The sequence below is a fragment of the Alnus glutinosa genome, chromosome 10 (genome assembly GCF_958979055.1).
Source record: "Alnus glutinosa chromosome 10, dhAlnGlut1.1, whole genome shotgun sequence".
NCBI classification, from domain to species: domain Eukaryota; kingdom Viridiplantae; phylum Streptophyta; class Magnoliopsida; order Fagales; family Betulaceae; genus Alnus; species Alnus glutinosa.
The window spans coordinates 10,256,046-10,276,335 of record NC_084895.1 but is presented as its reverse complement, the minus strand read 5'-3'; the positions used below and the strand labels follow the sequence as shown (position 1 = coordinate 10,276,335).

At 38.8% G+C, this 20,290-nt stretch overlaps 1 protein-coding gene across 1 annotated transcript; it reads right to left on the bottom strand.

Moving 5' to 3' along the window:
* Nucleotides 1-10,622: 10,622 nt before the first annotated feature.
* On the bottom strand, nt 10,623-12,629 carry LOC133879017 (uncharacterized). Its single transcript, XM_062317568.1, has one exon. It carries the CDS (start codon nt 12,627-12,629, stop codon nt 10,623-10,625), a length of 2,007 nt encoding a protein of 668 aa, XP_062173552.1.
* Between the last annotated feature and the right edge of the window lie 7,661 nt (nt 12,630-20,290).

The window sequence follows — 20,290 nt, the reverse complement described above, 5'->3', positions numbered from 1 at the left end:
GCGGTTGAACTTGGTCTCGGGGTGAATGACAGCTTTTTATTGGCGACCTAGGACTGGGCAACAGGGAGTTTGGTTAGGAAGGGAACGTCGCCGTTTCTGACAAAGATACTAGCGAAAAGAAAGGAAAAAGAAAAAAACAAAACAAAACAAAAAGAAGAAGATATCTGATGTGATAGTGCCACATCAGGGTGCATGTAAGTGGGTGCGGAGAGTTGGGTATAAGACTAGCATTTTCGATCCTAAAATGCAAATTAGTCTCTGTGGATGGTTAGCAGTTATTAAGGTTAGTCGGTTAGCGATTATAAACCGTCTACCCTTATCCCTAAAGCCGCTAACCGCTATACTTTAAGCTGTTAGCAGTTATAAGCATTAAGCAATTACAAAACGGTTATAGTCGTCCTATTTCTACAAGCCTACTGCTGGGTGGCAGGAAGATGTCTTGGCTCCTTTCAGCCCAATTAGTGTTAAGTCCAATTCTGGTGCTCTGTTCTCCTCATATCATACGCTCAAATAGGGTACCGTTCAGCTGTACTCATTAATAATCGTTCAACATCAGCATGTGCCAGCTATGTTCATCGTTAATGCCATGGTACGTGGGACATCTTTAAATTGGAGTAATGTTATGAATTAATTTTTTTAAAAAAATGGATGTGATTTTTAAATTACAATTATATCAAAATTTAATAATAGTTCATCTAAAAGTTAATAATAATTTTAAAAGTTATATCTATTTTTGGAAGATAAAAAGAAAGACAAAAAAAAAATAAAAAATAGGTCCTACCATTCCTGTGGCCTTACAAGGTTTTTTCTCGGGGTGCATGGGATGTGGGCCTAACAAAGTAGTCCTGACTCCTCAGCAAACCTAGAAACAAATTTTTAAAAGCATCATACTGATTTTATATTTTTCCTCTTTCCTTTTCCCCTTCAATTGCATTGGACTATTGCAATTTCCTTCACTTAATTATTTCATGCGTCGAAATTAAAACCCACTTCTATTTGCAAGATTTATTTTGCGGAGAAGATGGCAAGATCTCGTGCATGCTGTCTCGCTTTCAAATTCAGAGAGAGAGAGGGGTTAATTAATTCATTGACCTCCTCCATCGGTTACTCTAGAATAATCATCCATTATGCCAAACTTGATCTCACCAAATAAATGATAAATCAGACAAAGCATGTTGGGAGATTTTATTTGAAAGACTTATTTTCTACCAGAAAACCTCAAAGCTCAAGCAATATAAGAGCATAGCTGGTACAATGAACTATAATTACGAATAACTCGTTTTTCATACACCAAATTAACTGATTATATTAATTTGTCACGTCATACCCAATAGAAAATCAACACGTGTCTATTATAATAAAAAAAAATATAAATAAATAAAACATTTTTTTTTTAAAAGAAAAAATAGAAAATAGTGAACCGCGCAGCCTCCCCCAAGTGCCGAGGGTGGCTGCCCAACCAGCAGCCACCCCTTCACTTACTTTTTTATTGTGGCAGGGTATTATTCGGATGGCATCATTTATTACGAGGTCACTACATACCTGCATAAGAATTGGGTGGTCACCACGGGAAAAAGAATAGTGGTGGAGTACAACACCGCGACGCAGCCTATAGGATGCAGTGCGAACTGATTTAGACGACATACAGGTAAAATAATAAGAAGTGGGTCATATGTATATATGTGGGACGAATGGAAAAAGGTAGATAAGCAAATGGCGGCTTTGATGGTATGTTTAAACAAGATGTCTAAATTTATATTTGTTTCGGGTTAATATATATCAATATATATTTTTTTTTTCAATATTAGAGAGATGATGTAGCGAGAAAGATATGGTAGGTCATGACATATATTTCTATTTTGTGTACTTTAATTAATTCCATGTAATACTCCAAAATATATGTTCATTGTGTAGGAGAATGCTGCTCGGATGAAGCAAATGCGAGAATTGAATAATACTCCACACTTTACTATATCTAAAAGCTATGCGAGGTTTACACATGAGGAGGTACGTTTATACATGCGCACCTGGCATTGCTCCTACTCGAGCACAAGTGTATATAAAGACGCACACAAGGAGGGATGGAAGCTACCCGAATCGGCTAACAAGGGAGAGATTTGTAAGTATATTAACTTTTATATATTTATAAGTTATGTGTGTCATAACTTATTTTTTTACTACATTTGTCTGACGCACTAACATTTAATACAACATACAGGAGATGATGACTGAGCTAATACCGAACGACCTTGTCGCATAGTATAGTGTGACTCAAGGCACGGTGCAATGGGCACCAAAAGACGTGTACGACCAGGCGCTTAGCAATAAGCCCGAGTACGTGGGCAGGGTTCAGCAAGTTGGGCCAAATGTTTTGCCTGTACGAGGGACCCCCCAATCATACTACACACCTTCACAGCCACGATCATTTAGGCCAACGCAGACCACCCTCATAGAAGAGTACGTATTTCGTTGAAACAATCCAGTATGAGCGAGCAATACGTATGGACTTGGAGGCCTGTATTCACTAGCTTGAGTCATTGATTACTTCAGGATAAGGGCCTTTCGCGCCCTGCCATTGAGCAGACAACAGTGCTAGACGGTGGTCGTACACCACTTTTGAATGTGAGATCGTCCATTGATAGTCATTCAGTATGTATGCATAGTGGCAGAGTCAGGATTTTTGTTCAGGGAGGTTAAGAATTTTTTTTATGAATAAAAAAAATTAAAGTTGAATAAAAATTAATTAAAATATTAAAAAAAATAAAGTTGATTATGTGCACTATTACGAGCCCCCACATGATTATGTAATTTCTCTTAATTTTTTTTTCCCAAATTTTAAACCTTTATGTAATAAACGAGCCTCCACCTGCTTGATTTATAGTGTCTGGTATGAAGAGATAACAAAACAAGCAATACACAACATCTTTTGAAATGTTATATTTTAACCAATTATCATATTCTTTGAACCATGTTAAATTAATACAATGCCATGTTTTTTCAAATTGTATTTGTGAAAAATTATGGTTAATTTGTTGACAATGCCCATTTTGTAGATATGCTCTTCGAATTTGATTTGTATCACTAGGATGAGAGTCACAAGCTTTTTTTCTTAAACATTGATCTACTAGCAAATTTACTAAATTTACATCGACACGAGCTCATTTAGAATTTGATTAGAGTTCAATATAATCATTGCTCTCCATAATATTAGGTAACTACAAATTATGTATTTTACACAATTAAAATATGAAACAAAAATTATATATATTCATAAATAATTAAATAAAAACAATTATAAAAAAAATTAAAAAAAAAAAAAGAAAAAGAAAAAGAGCAATCTAAATATAAAAAAAAAAATATATTAATTTAAAAGAACTATTCAAATATAAAAAATTAATCACTACAAAAGTTTATTACATACCTAAATGCTGAAACTTTTTAAGAAGAAATTGTGCCTTATGAATTTTATTGAACCATTCAATTTTATTATTTGTGTCTTATAACTTTGCAACTGAAACTATCAGTCTATCAGAGTTTTGAAGAAGACAAAAAACAATTTGAGAGTTTAGACGTGTCTTGTCAATGTTGGCTTTTTTCATCATAACTTGTGCGCGCACTATAAGTTTGGGTCTTCAAGAGTGGAGCTTAATTGCTTAAACGCTCGTTTCATATTGCAACGTACTTAATTAAACGGTACGTTTTGAAGACAAAACAAAACAAAACACCCTCTTCGTCTTCAACCTTCAACCCTTCTTCAACAACGTTTGTAATTTTCTTTGACCTAACTACTGAAACGTGAGTTTGAGAGAAAAAATAAATAAATAAATAAATCATAGTAGAGGGTAAAGGGTGGGCGAATTTGCCCCTTGATGAATTTCTCAGGATGGGCAACTTAGGCATAGAGAGAAATTTTACCAAAGGTATAGAGAATTTTTAGGAGGTGAGGGGGGGCATTTGACCCCCCTCAACCCCCCCTCCCTTCGCCCCTGGGCATGCATGACTACTTTTGTTTACAATAGACACGTTGTTAAATGATTTGGACTTGATATAATTCTATCATATTATTTGCTGATTGTGTTTGCTTTATCATTCGCAGGTAATGCAACGAATGTTGCTCAGCCGTCGCTCGGTCCTGAACAAAGTGGTGACGAAAGTCGACGAGGATGAAGTACTTGTATTTTATGTTATTGTTTTGTAATTTCTATATAACTTGTGTTCTGTAAACTATAAAATTAATTTGTTCATTACTATGATAAATATTGATTGTCTGTTTGTTGAAACTAGTGTTTTGTGACTTTGAATCGTTATGATTATTGATATTTTTTGGAAATGTAAATTATTGTGATTATTGATGGGTTAATGGAAAATGTATATTTTCTAATGGCTTAACCAACAAAATTTTCGTCAAAGATATCAAGGGCCCGCCACCAAAAAAATAAATGAAAATGACGTGGCTTTATTTGCCACGTCATCAACAACAGTAACGTGGCCGTCATGCGATGTCACTAATTTTCGTGACGTGGTGTAAGAGAAATGATTCCTACACTCATTTCTCACAACAGCCCCACAACAAGCTGACATGGCGGGTAATATTTTATTTTTTTTTACAAAAAGAAAACAAAACAAAACAAAAATAATAATAAAATATTACCCGCCACGTCAGCTTGTTGTGGGGTTGTTGTGAGAAATGAGTGTATGGATCATTTCTCCGTGGTGTAATTACCACGTCATTATTTTCCCGACGTGGCAATTAAACAACATTGTTACCTTTAGTGATGTGGCATAAAGGCCACGTCCCTAGTGTATGGTGACATGGCAAATTGCCACGTCACTAGTACATGTTGACGTGGCAATTTGCCACGTCAACATACAATAGAAACGTGGCAAAATGCCACTTCGCCAGACTCTAAAGACGTGGCAATTTGGTGACATATATGGCATAAAAATGACACGTCATTATTGGAACTTACTGACCATATTATCAATGACACGTTGTTCACGTCACGAATGACCTGTCAGTAGCCTTCCCTCTGACACGTCACTAACTCCGCATCATCAAATTTTTTTTTTTAATAGTGAACTGCCTGTCCTTTTTTTAAAAAAAAAAAAGAAAAAGAAAAATTATTTTGTCAAGTGGTACTGATCTGTCAGATCTGCCGTGTCCACGTGGATGTCAAAGACCTTCATGTTTTCTTACTCAAATACATGTAAACGACAACCATCATTCTATTATGCTAGATTGAATGCTGAATTGTCAACTTGGTTGTGTTGCATGCATTAACTTTAAGTCGTAATGCAGTATTCAGTGTTTGGCTCCATATTGACATTTGGTGCAATGATTGGTGCAATAACAAGTGGCCCGATTACTGATTTTATTGATCGGAAAGGGGTAAGCAAACGGCGATCATGGTGATTTTATTGGGATCATGCCTACCTAAAGAAAAGATTAGAATTCCTAATAATTTCTTTGATATTTTGTTGGATATCACCATATAACTTCATGTATATTGAGGAATGAATGCAGGCAATGAAAATGTCTGCTGCTGTCTGTGTTGCAGGGTGGCTGTGTATTTACTTTGCTGAGGTTTCTATCTTTTACTCTTTGATGTCATTTGTGATTTTCAACCACAAAGCAATCCATTCACCAGAAACTTTACCTAATCATCTTTTCTACACGTTGAGTATCACAAAAGGGGGCTGTAGCTTTGAACATTGGAAGGCTGACTACAGGATATGGAATGGGAGTCTTTTCCTATCTGGTGCATATCTTTTCTTTTTTCTCTTTCTTACAATTTATAAATACATGCTATTTGCTATAAAAATCTACACCTCAACTTTTGGTGATATACCTTATTATGAATTCTTCAATGCCATTAATTAACAATTTTGACACCACCATGATAAGGTACCCGTTTTCATAGCTGAAATTGCTCCCAAGAACCTTTGACGAGCACTGACAACTGTAAATCAAGTAAATATTTACACAAGAACCAATTGGAGAAACACTTTACTTATTTCAAGTTCTGAAGCCAGAAACATATTTTCTTGTGAAGGGGTATTTATTTTCTTAATTATGAAACGGCGAAAACACAATATCTCATATTGTCTTCTTCATACACAGTTCATGATCTGCGCTGGAGTGTCTGTTGCCTTCATTATTGGGACAGTGCTTACATGGAGAGGGTTGTAGCATTAACTGGTGAAATTTCTTTGCTCAGCCACACTGTATTTGTCTAATGTATTTGAACTTGTGCTTTTCTTGGGATTCCTACCCTTGTATTTTGTGTTTTCCTTCTTTTCTTAGATGTTTTGTATCTTTTTTTCAGGTAATGAACTCTGATCTTGCTTAGATAAAAAAAAATAAATAAATAAAAAAAATTGATGGGGTACATCATATTTCTTTGGTGTATGTTTAAGTTTGTAGTATTCTTGACTTACTAGTTTTTACACCTTCAGTTAGAAACCTAATTTTAGGTGTGAGTCAATATGATATCATGTGTACATCATGATAATATATACTTTCATTTGTATGTGATGCTTGTTAATCTGAGGTATGTAGGAGTGAGCAAATCCCCGCAAAACCCGCCCCGCCCCGCAGAAACCGCCCCAACCCGCCCCGTAAAGCCCAAAACCCGCACCCATGGTGCGGGTTTAGGGGTTTTTTTTAGCCCCCCCGCGCGGTGCGGGGCGGGTTGCGGGGGGGGACCCTTCAATTTTTGCGGGTCCCCGCCCCGCCCTGCCCCCGCCCCGCAGGTTTAAAAAAAAAAAAAAAAAAAAAAAAAAAAAAAAAAAAAAAAAAAAAAGAAAAAAAGAAAGGGGGGGGGGGGGGGGGGGGGGGGAAACATAAAAAACACAGCAGGCAGTGTTTCTAAATTCATTCTAACCTAACCCTAAACTTTTCTTCCTTAGGTTTGTAAGTCCTTGAGCCGTTGAGCGCCGCAGCCCTGAGCAGTGAGCACCGCATCCCTGAGCACCTCATCCCTGAGCGCCGCAGCAGCCCTGCCACAGTGCCACTAGCCAGCCCGCAACACCAGCCACCACTCAGTGCACTCACCAGCCCTGCCCTGAGCGCCACAGCCGTGCCATTAGCCACCTCGCTAGTCGTCGCCAGTCACCGGCCCTCCCCGCACTCACGGACACACGTCACACACCGGCAGGCGCCGCAGGCCGCAGCAGAGGAAGGGGAAGGAAGGCCCCTGTAGTCGACTAGTCGGCACTCGGCATGTATTTTCTGGGTTTGATTTACTATGCATTGCTGACTTGTTGTGAGATCTGAATATCTGATTGCTCAAAATTTCTAACTTTGGATTTGTGCCCATTCTTTCAAGTTTAAGCTATTTTAGTTATTTGAATGTGGGTTTGCATGAGTCGTCGATATCCAGGGTTCCTGCTGTTCTTGGTATCGCAAGAAAATCCCTTTCGAATAAACAAAACTTCATGTTGGACAATAACCCATCAAACCCGCGGGGATCCCCGCATACCCGCAGGGATCCCCGCCCCTCAACCCCACCCCATCCCCACCCGCCCCGTGCGGGTGCAGGGGGCAATATGCGGGGTGCGGGGGCAAAAAAACCCCATCCCCGCCCCCCCCCCCCCCCCCCCCCCCCCCCGCCCCATGCTCAGCCCTAGAGGTATGGATAACTTCATTGGCATCTATTGATTGCTTTCGGTGCACTTGCTTCATATACCTATATCAAGTATTACAAAAAACCAAAATTTAATTTTTTTTAGAGGGACCCTAAAACGACTCAAAAAAAATAATGATTTTTTTTTTTATATATATATAATTTTGAGCCGTTTTAGTGCTAAAATAGCTCAAACCTAATTTTAATATGCTATATATTGAGCCGTTTTTAGGCCTTAAAATGACTAAAAAAAGGGTTCAAAACAGTGATTTTTTTTAATTGTTTTTTTGGTACTAAACTGTGCTTACATAGTAAGATGCAACAGCAAGACTGTGATCCAGGAATATGGATGATGATTGCAAGATAGACATGGGAAGTTCTTATTGGCAGGGATATTAATTTTGTTACTTCAGATTTCTCGCATGCAAGTTTAAATGGAAATGTCAAAAATTTAGAGGAAGCAATAATATTGTTACACACCTGTAACGTTTATAAGCTATTTTGATAGATTCTGTAATGAGGAACAGCTATGAACTCAATAGAAGATTTGTATTGTATTGATAAATGTAAGAAAGAGAAAGGTTTTACAAGTAACTGATCCAATTCGAGGTGGATCGGGCCTCCTTATGAAAATACTAACTACAAATCTTACAAATCTCTTCAATGAATCTCTCCTACTGGGATTGGGCCTTTTAAAGCTAACCCAACCCAACTGCCTAACAGCTAACAAAATACAGCTGTGCTCAACCCAACAAACTCCTAATCTTGCTGACCAACAACTGCATGCCACGTAGAACCATATCCTCAACTTCACAGTTAAACCGCATTCCCAAACACGTCATCACCCACTTTCTACCATGGCCACTCCTTTGCAAACCCTAGCCGTTGCTAAGGTTGGTGACAATACCCCCCCCCCCCCCCCCCCCGATTTAAAACACCTTGCCCACAAGGTGTGGAAAATCGGTCTTCAAACGGTGAAATGGCTCCCAGGAAGCATCCTCAGCTGTCTGTCCCTGCCACCGAACCAAAAGATCAACCACTGCCCGATTGTTCTGTTTCCGAGAACGTCGATCGAGAACCTCCACCGGCTCCGGCCGAAAAACACCAAACTGGTCAACTGGGGGAAGAACAGGGATTGGAATGGAGGACGAACCCAATTTTTGCTTAAGTTGGGAAACATGGAAGACCGGATGAACTAGAGACCCGGTTGGCAAATCCAAGCGATAAGCCATTGTACCCACCTTCTGAACGATCTGAAAAGGACCATAGAAGCGAGGGGAAAGCTTCAGAGAACGGCGAGTGGCAACCGATAGCTGACGGTACGGTTGCAAACGGAGGTAAACCCAAGTGCCGACCTCAAAGGTTCTCTCCGACCTCTTAAGATCCGCGTATTTCTTCATGCGATTTTGACTGTTGTGCAGGTTATGTGTGAGAAATTTTAGAAGCTCATCCCGATGCTTCAACTTGTCTTCAACTACTGCTAGTTGAGTAGTGCCCGGAATGTAAGAAAGCAAGCGAGGAGGTAAATACCCATACAAAGCCTGAAAAGGTGTGAGCTTGCTTGAATGATGAAATGCTGTGTTGTAACAATACTCAGCCAACGGCAGCCACTGAGGCCACTCATGTGGTTTGTCATGCACCATACACCTTAGATAATTCTCCACACACTTGTTCACAGCCTCAGACTGCCCATCTGGCTGCGGATGATAAGCAGTACTGAAGGCTAGAAAAACTCCCTGCAATTTGAATAGTTCGGTCCAAAACTTACTAGTGAAAACTGCATCTCTATCGGAAACAATAGAGTTAGGAAGACCATGCAACTTAAAAATATGCTGAACAAACAACTGAGCTAAAGTAGAGGCCATATAAGGATGACCCAAGGACAAAAAATGGGCATATTTAGTAAGGCGGTCAACAATGACCCATATCACACTGTGGCCTTTAGAAACAGGAAGACCCTCAATAAAATCCATGGATATACTGAACCACGGACGTTCCGGAACTGGTAAGGGTTGTAAGAAACCCGCAGGGGATACATTTTCAGCTTTAACCCTCTGGCAAATATCGCACTCCCGCACATAAGCCTTGAGATCATTCTTCATTCCCGGCCAAAAGAAATCCCTCCGGGACCTATGAAGAGTTTTATCATAGCCCGCATGACCTGCAAGAGGACTAGCATGGACATAATGCATAATAGATGCTCTAAGTGGTTGACTGACATATAAACGCTTTTTGTACAAAAGCAAATCATCTCTCACAGCATATCGACTATCTGTGCATGTCCCCTCATGAAGTTGTTTAAGTAATGACAAGAGATGAGAATCTTGAGAATAACTTGCCTTCAATTCAGATAACCAATCGAGAGTAGGGTAAGATATGAGAGAAAGAGATACCTCCTGTAATTCTTCCTCATCCCGCCGAGAAAGAGTGTCAGCCACTTTATTATCCTGACCCTTCTTGTATTCCACTATAAAATCATACCCCAAGAGTTTGGATACCCACCTCTGTTGCATAGGGGTTCCAATTTTCTGCTCCAAAATAAATTTCAAGCTCTGATGATCAGTTTTAATTCGAAATGGGTGACCTAACAAATAAGGCCTCCATTTCTTCACAGCTGATACAAATGCAACCAACTCCTTCTCATAAGTAGACATGGACAGAAATCTACCTTTTAAGCCCTAGCTAAAAAAGGCAATAGGCCGCTGGCACTGCATAAGCACTGCCCCAATACCTCGCCCCGAAGCATCACATTCAATTTCAAATGGTAAATTGAAATCCGGTAGGGCTAAAACAAGGGGATGTGTGATTGCCTTTTTAAGATCCTCGAAAGCCATGGTATGATCTGCTGTCCAATGAAAAGCATTCTTCTTTAAAAGTCCAGTTAAAACTGCAGCAATAGCCCCATATCCTTTAATGAACTTACGATAATAACCCGTAAGACCCAAGAAACCCCTCAAAGTTTTAAGGACTTAGGAATAGGCCAATCCAACATAGCCTTTAGTTTAGTATTGTCAGCTTTAACACCTTCAGCCGAGATAATATGCCCCAAATAATCAACTTCGGTACAACCAAATCTGCACTTGCTCCGCTTAGCAAAGAGCTGATTTTTTTCCGTAGGATATCTAGAGTGAGTTCCAAGTGCCAAAAGTGCTCCTGCCGATTTCTGCTATACACCAATATGTCATCAAAAAAGACCAAAATGAACTTCCTTAAGTATGGCCTAAAGATATCATTCATTAAGCTTTGAAACGTTGATGGAGCATTAGTCAAGCCAAAAGGCATGACCAAAAACTCATAGTGGCCTTCATGAGTTCTAAAGGCTGTTTTAGGTACATCCTCAGGCTGCACCCGAATTTGGTGATATCCCGAACGTAGATCCAGCTTTGAGTAAACTCTAGAACCATGTAACTCATCGAGAAGTTCATCAATAACCGGTATAGGAAACTTGTCCTTCACCGTTGCATTATTAAGAGCCCTATAGTCCATACACATTCGCCAAGACCCATCAGCCTTGCGAACCAGCAAAACAGGAGAGGAAAAAGGACTCTGACTAGGGACAATGACCCCTGAGGCTAATAGCTCCTGAACAATTTTCTCAATTTCTGCCTTTTCAAAATAGGGATATCTATAGGGTCTAACACATACTGGTTTAGCATCATCTTTAAGCACTATAGCATGGTCATGAGACCTGCTGGGAGGTAATCCCTTTGGTTCAGCAAAAACATCTTCAAACTGGTGGAGTAATTCTGTCAAAGCATAATCTTGTACCGGCACTGTAGAATGCTCAACATCCTCCAATAATTGAAGCAATAGTCCCTTCTGACTTTCACCTTGAGGGTTGGAAAAATCGGACTCCACCCATAAACTGGTTGTTGCTAACCCTTGTAGCTTACAAAGCTGCTGCCCCAAAGAAAACTCCATGGTAAGGTCCTTAAAGTTCCATAAAATGGGACCAAGCGTGACCAACCACTGGATATCAAGAACTAAGTCACACCCAGCCAATACAATGACAAAAGATTCAAATTGAAAATTATGACACTGCACCTTCACATTCACACAATCGCATTTCCCTTCACTCACCACCACTTCACCATTAGCTACTTGAACTTTGACAATACAAGACTTATTGATCACTAACTGGAGTTTATTCACCAAAGAAGAATCCAAAAAATTGTGGGTACTTCCACTATCAATCAGAATAACCACCCTGTGTTTTCCAATTCTCCCAATCACCCGCATAGTCTTAGGATGAGTGCTGCCTGTAATAGCATGTAAAGTTATCTCTGGAGTAGCTTCACAGTAGGAAAACTCCATCATATCAGATTCGAGCTCTACCGCCTCCGAATGATCTTCCGATACTTTGTTAGGAATAACTTCCACACTTTCAATCAAAAACATCTTAGGGTTGACACAATGATGCCCCGGTTTCCATCGAGAATCACAATTATAGCATAACCCTTTCTTACGCCTTTCCTCCATTTGAAGGGGAGTGATCTTCTGAACAGGCACAACAGCCTTTTGGAAAGCACCACTATTCTGCCCTGCAACAGGACCTCCCCCTTGAAAAGTACCACTATTCTGCCCTGCAACATTGCCCCCTCCTTTTTGTGCATTAAAAGCATTAGGATTCGGACTAAAATTTCTATAATTCCTTCTTGCAGTTGAAATATGTTCTTCCTGCATTTTAGCTAAACTAAATGCTTCTAACAAAGAACCAGGATTAAACATTTTTACAGGAATCCGAATGTCATCCTTGAGTCCACTTAAAAAGCAACTCAGTTTATTTTCCTCAGAAACACCTCTCAGTCTATTAGTGATAGACTTAAACTTCCCTTTGTAATCTTCCACAGTGGAATATTGTCGAAGCCTCATTAACGTTTCCATGGGATCATCGTAGGAAGAAGGCCCAAACCTTGCTAATAAGGCAGTAGCAAAACCCATCCAAGAATTAAATTGGTGAGAGTCACACATGTCTTGATACCATATCAAGGCTTTTCCTTCCATGTGTATGGCAACTAAACGTAATAATTGCCTATAAGAGGTGTTATAGAATTCGACATACTGTTCAACTCTATACAGCCAATCAGCAGGCTCATTTCCATCAAATCTAGGAAAATCAATGTGGACTGATGTTGTACAAATATCTACCTAAATAAATAGGCAAATACTTGTACGTTTTACTTGCAAGTGCACAAGATCAAAACAATAGTATAGCAAGCAAATACGAGATCATTCCCACGAGGATTGGTATAAATTGTCTTTAAAGAGAAATTCCTAAAAGCGATATGTTGAATAAGACAGGATAAAAGATTGAATTAAAAATACTATGAAGAAAAGGTAGGGCTTTGATATCCACCGCTAATCATACTCAAATAAGATTCGCAATATGCACAATACTACAATCATAACATGATGCTTAATGCTTACCAGCCACAAGGGAATGGTATCTTCTCCTAAAGTTATTGATTTCCCTAAACAACGAGTTAGGCATGGTATCTACTCTAACTCTTTTCTTCCTTGAAGGATTTAGCATGGTATCTACTAAGTTGTTCTTCAAGGAAGCATAAATCTATGGAAATCGGTAAACACACTCAGATTGGAATATGGTATCTATTCCAGTTGTCTTTATGTTGATTAATCCAAGAACCTGTGTCGGGGTTCTTTCGTTACTTTATTATGCCCAGGACTCGGTCATCCAAATTGACATAAATAACAAATCCATACCACATGCATATGATGGCCAAACATAAACATGCGAGGAATTCAAGAAATTAGAATGAATCAAGTTAAGCATCAATATATAAATTGTAGCAAAGCAAATTGAAAAAACTTAAAGAGACATGATTAGGGCTTCAATCGAGCCCTAACTAAAGTATTAGTTACAACTAATATAAACTAAAATTATATACATACAGAAAATAAATAAAAGAAGAAAATAAAAACTAGAAAGAACCTCCTTGATGTAGTCTTTGATTCTTCCTCAAAGCTTGTGTGTCTTTCTTCAAAGGCTAGAGGCCTATTTATAGGGATTAGAGAAGCTTTAGAAGCTCTAGAATTCCTATTACAATTCTAAGTAGGTTTTCTAGTCCAAAAAGAATAATTACAAGTCTTCTCCTTTTTCTGAAATTTCTATCCAAGTAGGAAAAGGATTCCAAAATTCGTACAGATTTGCGGTCTTTTATTGCGGGGCGATTTTGGCATGGAAAACGTCCGAATTAGGAAAAACCTATTTCTGACATATTTGTTGCATTTATTATTAGCTTTCCAACTCCATCAATTTTGTTGCAATCTGATACTTGAGCCAAAAGTTATGATTAAATTACTGTGACGTGCTCATTCTGGATTCTTTCCAAAGATAACGAATTTTTGCCAACTTCTCTTTCCTTAAATTCAAAATTGATTTGGAGTTTGAATCTATCCAAAAGTGAGTTTGCTGACTTCAATATAATCTTGGAATTTGATTGGTTTTTCTTCTAAAACCTGTAAAATATAAGAAAACACAAAAACAACACAAAACATCAAATTATAACAAAACTAAGAGCATAACATATGTAAATTAAGGGGCTTGAATGTGTAACATTCAACACTTATCACACCCCCAAACTTACATATTGCTAGTCCCTTAGCAATGCAGAATTGAAAATAAAATGAAAACTAAAACAATAACTACTCTACCTCCTCTGTCGCGGGAAACACGATTGCATTTAGCATATGCAATAAGCCTTTTAAACCCCTAGGACTCCCTAGTGGACGAGTGAAGTCTCGTGAGGGTTTGCCATGAATGATACCCACAAACATTATGCCAAAATTCATGTTTATTCCAAAGAGTTAAGTGTCACCAAAATTATGATTTTCATTCATTAGCAAGCTCAGAAAGATAAACTCCATCTTCAATATAAAATAGAATTCCAAAGTCTAACCACTTACAAAAGACAAGCTCAGGCATCATAAGTTCAATTCAGTGTAAGGTGAACTAACACATAATCATGAGGCTTCAAATTAATTCCAATGTGCAATGATTCAATATCACAAAATTCACTGGGATCCCCATCAAATTGAATAACCAAGGCATAATAGCAAGAGCTTTATTTATTTATTTATTTATTATTATTATTATTTTTATTATTATTATTTTTTTATTTATTATTTTTTTCAGACTGTGCAATGCTTAGTTCTCTTAAGCTTTCTAATTGACCCATGTAACAAGTGTTAGGCTAATGCACCCAAACCAGATGGCTTTAGGGCACTAGGTGTGGAGACACCTCTAAGAGCTTACTAACTCGAGTCAAAAAGGCTACAGAACTAAACTAGTCATAACTTCAACCAATCTGAATTTCTCACTTTTTGACGTGAACATTCAATGCTTACTGAGGCAAGAAGTCCAGTTACTCGGTGAAAGCTTCAAAAAATGGTTTTCTTTTTTCTTTTATTTTTTTTATTTTTTATTTTTATTATTATCTATATTGCCAAGGTATCCATCCAACAAGTCACCCAGCTTCACTCAAGACATTGAAAAAAAATACACAATTAGGTTCATATATCATACCTCACAAATTATATGCTAATGTGCTTGTGATAGTTTAGATTGAAACAAATGAATCCTTAGATGCCAAAAGTAAGTAGTAGGACTTTAGAATCAATTTCAAATGATCATGTGTTCAACATTCTAAGCTCATCAATGAAATTCAAATCACAATTTTTAGATCAACCAAAGTCTTTAAAATAACATAAACATGCAATTTCATTTTTTTTATTTTTTTATTTTTTATTTTTTTTAACAGAAAGTGTGTGTGTGTCCCATACCCCCAAACTTAAATTACACATTGTCCTCAATGTGTAGATAGAATGGAAAGATCATACCCGGGAGATGAGAAAATTGATTGGACTAGGTATGGCTCGTAGCACACCCCTAAACTTGAATGCAGAAACACTTTTCCTGAAAAACAAAACTAGGAAGGGAAAAAAAATTATGACAAGATGGGTTGCCTCCCATGAGCGCTAAGTTTAACGTCTTCAGCCAGACAAAGGAAAACCAAAAAGAATAAACAAAAATCCAAACAAACAAAAAGTTTAAAGGATATGGCAGTGTCAGTGCATGATGTGGCCTTAGTATCACTGATCGAGGTAGATGCGCTCGAGCCTAGTCTGAATTTCGCTCGAGAGCAGGATAGGCAGTGTTCAAAACTGGATGTAATTCTAGATCTTCTTCTTGGGGCTGAAAGTCGGTCTCAAAGTAAGGTTTCACTCTATGCCCATTCACCATGAAAGTGTGATTTTTTTCTTTGTTATGAACTTCTAGTGCTCCATGAGAGAAAATCTTAGTAACAGTGTAAGGGCCATACCACCGAGATTTAAGCTTACCTGGAAAAAGTCGTAATCTGGAATTGTATAGCAATACCTTTTGGCCTACATGAAACTCTTTTCGAACAAGTTTCTTGTCATGATATGCCTTAGTTCGTTCCTTGTAGATCCTTGCATTTTCATAGGCATCATGTCTCAATTCTTCAAGCTCAACCAGTTGCAATTTTCTCTTTTCACCTGCTTGCTTCATATTGAAATTGAGTTGCTTTATAGCCCAGTATGCTCGATGCTCCAACTCCACAGGTAAATGGCAGGCCTTCCCAAAGACTAACCGATATGGTGACATACCAATTGGAGTCTTGTAAGCAGTTCGATAAGCCCATAGTGCATCATTTAAGCGCAAAGACCAATCCTTTCTGTTTGTGTTCACCGTCTTCTCTAGGATGCTTTTGATTTCTCTATTGCTAATCTCCACCTGTCCACTGGTCTGGGGATGATATGGAGTACCTACCTTATGTGTGATCCCGTACTTCTTTAGCAAAGAAGCAAAAGGGTGATTGTTAAAATGGCTTCATCCATCACTAATGATCGCTCTTGGGGTCCCAAATCGAGTGAAAATATAATCCTGCAAGAACTTCACAACAACTCGATGATCATTAGTTTTAGAGGGGACAGCCTCGACCCATTTAGACACATAATCAACCCCCATTAGAATATATAAAAATCCACAAGAGTTAGGGAAAAGGCCCATGAAATCAATACCCCATACGTCAAAGAGTTCGACCTCTTGAATATTCTGTAATGGCATTTGATTTCGGGAAGAGATGTTCCCTGTTCTTTGGCATCTATCACAAGCACTGCAAAACTCAAAAGCATCTTTAAATATAGTAGGCCAAAAGAAACCTGCTTGGAATACCTTCAGTGCTATCTTCTTTGCTCCGAAGTGTCCTCCACAAGCAAGCTGATGGCAATGCTGTAAAATGCTGGTATGCTCTTCCTCGAGTACACATCTCCGAATGATTTGATCAGGACAGAATTTGAATAGATAAGGTTCATCCCAATGGTATTGTCTAGATATAGATATTAATCTCTTCCTTGCTTGACTAGACATACTTGGGGGAAAAACCTTTGTAGTGATGTAGTTCACAATGTCTGCATACCAAGGAGGGTGGACATTGATGGCAAATAATTGCTCGTCCGGAAATTGTTCGCCTAAGGGGAGCTCACTCCCTTCTTCTTCATGAAGCAACCTGGACAAATGATCTGCAACCACATTTTCACTTCCTTTTTTATCCCTTATTTCTAGATCAAATTCTTGCAGTAGTAAGACCCATCGAATCAATCTAGGTTTTGCATCCTTCTTTGCAAACAAGTATCTGAGAGCAGCATGATCAGTGAAGATGATGACTTTAGATCCAATCAGATATGATCTAAACTTTTCCAATGCAAAGATGACTGCTAACAGCTCTTTTTCAGTGGTGGAATAATTTAGCTGAGCATCATTTAAGGTTCTAGAAGCATAATAAATAGCATGAGGTACCTTATCAACTCGCTGGCCTAAAACAGCTCCCAAGGCAAAATCGCTGGCATCACACATAAGTTCGAACGGGAGGTTCCAATCTGGTGCCATCATGATTGGTGTAGATGTAAGTAGTTTTTTCAATAAATTGAAAGCATCCATGCACTCGTCAGTCCATACAAACTTTGCATCTTTGGCCAACAGTGCGCAGAGGGGTCTAGAAATCTTGGAGAAATCCTTGATGAATCTTCTATAAAATCCGGCATGCCCCAGAAAACTTCTTATACCCTTTACCGTCATAGGCGGAGGGAGTTTGGAGATGATGTCAATCTTTGCCTTATCAACCTCAATACCTTTGCTAGAAATACCATGACCCAGCACGATGCCTTGTTGTACCATGAAATGGCACTTTTCCCAATTAAGCACTAGATTGCAGTCTTCACACCTTTTGAGAACTATCTGCAGATGATGGAGGCATTCATCAAAGTTAGAGCCAAAAACACTAAAATCATCCATAAATACCTCAATGAATTTTTCCACCATGTCTGAAAAAATGCTCATCATGCATCTTTGGAATGTAGCGGGTGCATTGCATAATCCAAATGGCATCCTCCGGTAGGCAAATGTGCCAAAAGGACATGTGAATGTGGTTTTTTCTTAATCCTCCGGAGCTATGGCAATCTGATTGTACCCACTGTACCCATCCAAGAAACAATAGTAGTTGTGACCAGCTAACCTTTCTAACATTTGATCAATGAAAGGTAGAGGAAAGTGATCTTTTCGGGTCTCCTTGTTTAGCCTTCGATAGTCAATACATACCCTCCATCCGGTGGTAATTCTTGTAGGTACCAGCTCATCTTCTTCATTCTTCACCACTGTAATTCCACTCTTTTTCGGCACTACTTGAACTGGACTTACCCATTTGCTATCTGAGATGGGATAGATAATGCCAACATCTAGCAATTTGAGAACTTCATCTCTAACCACCTGCTTCATGTGTGGGTTAAGTCGTCTTTGTGCGTCCCTGGTTGGCCTTGCTTCATCCTCAAGGAGAATTTTGTGCATGCATTTGGAGGGGCTTATGCCTTTAATGTCGGCAATAGTCCATCCTATTGCAGTTTGATGATCTCTAAGAACCCTTAAAAGCTTCTCCTCTTCCCCGAAACTTAACTCTGCAGTAATTATTATTGGTAGTGTCTCATTGTCTCCCAGATAGGCATATTTCAAATGGGTCGGAAGCTGCTTCAACTCTAAAACTGGGGCCTGGACAATAGATGGAACAAGAGTAGTATTAGTTGGCTCAAGCATTTCAAAGGGAGGTGCATACTTACTTGAATGTGGTGGAGATGCATCAAGGAATTGCACAGCTTCAATGATGTCATTAGAAAAATCCTCAGAATCGGGCTCAATGTCTTGTATCATGAAACTGTGAGTGAGAGTGGCCTCCAATGGATCAATATGATGGACCTGAAAAGCTTTCTCCACAACAATTTGAACTTCACAAACATTAAAACAATCAAGATGATCCTGGGGTAATTTTAATGCATCAAAAACTTTGAACTCTATTTTCACCCCATTTACTTTCATACTTACAATGCCCTTTTTCACACAAATTTTTGTATCTGCAGTTCTCATAAAGGGTCTTCCCAAAATAATAGGTAAAGGCAATGGCATAGGAGATTCTTCCATATCAAGCACAATAAAATCAGCAGGTAAAATAAATTGATCTACTTTTACGAGGACATCTTCCAAAATACCTCTCGGCCTTTTAATGCTTCTATCTGCCAATTGTAAGGTGATTGAGGTTGGTTGGAGCTCCCCCAGACCCAGTTTCTCATATATAGTGTATGGCAATAGATTGATACTTGCTCCCAAATCCAGTAATGCACGATCAAAAAGTTGGTCACCAATCCTGCAAGGAATAGTGAAACTACCTGGATCTTTCAATTTTGGTGGCAACTTTCTCAATAGCACTGCACTGACCTCTTCTGTTAAAGCAACTTTTTCATGAGCCTGAAACTTCCTTTTATTAGTGCAGCAATCCTTTAAAAATTTAGCATAAGAGGGAATTTGCTTAATTGCATCTAGTAAAGGAATATTGATTTCAACTTTTCTCAAAGTCTCAAAAATATCTAGGAGTTGCTTTTCTTTCTTTGGTTTTACTAACCTCTGAGGGAAGGGTGGTGCACTCACCTTCTTTTTTTCACTTACCTTGGAGGTTGTGGCTGCAGTTGGAGATACTGGTATTGTCTCCTCAGTTCCCACCTTGTTATCAATGGTCTTCCCACTTCTGAGGGTTGATACAGCCTTGAGTTGCTCATGACCTCCTGGATTGGGTAGTGTTTGGGATGGAAATTCACCCCTCTTTCTCTCGCTCAGCTCTTTGGCCAATTGCCCCACTTGTGTTTCCAACCTTTGAATAGCTTGATTGGTCTGAGTATTGGTTTGCTGTTGTGAAGTTATAAATTGGCATAGAACGCTGTTGAGGTCATTCTTCTTTGGTTCTGGATTCGGTTGGACTACTTGTGGTGGAGCTTGATAGTTATTTCCTTGCTGGAAATTTCTTTGCTGCCCTTGTGGATTCTGCACATTCTGATTGTAACTCCATGAAAAATTGGGGTGGTTTCGCCACCCTGCATTGTAAGTATTGGAGTATGGATTGTTCTTTGGAGGATAGTTATTCTGTCCCACATAGTTTGCTTGCTCTTGATCTGTAAAAGAAGACATGGGGCAAGTCTCAGTGGTGTGGTCAGAGTGAGAACATATGGCACATACCTTAATTTGAGCAATCTGTTGAATGGGAGAGATGTGATGAGTAGTCATGGCTTTTACTAGCATGTCCAGT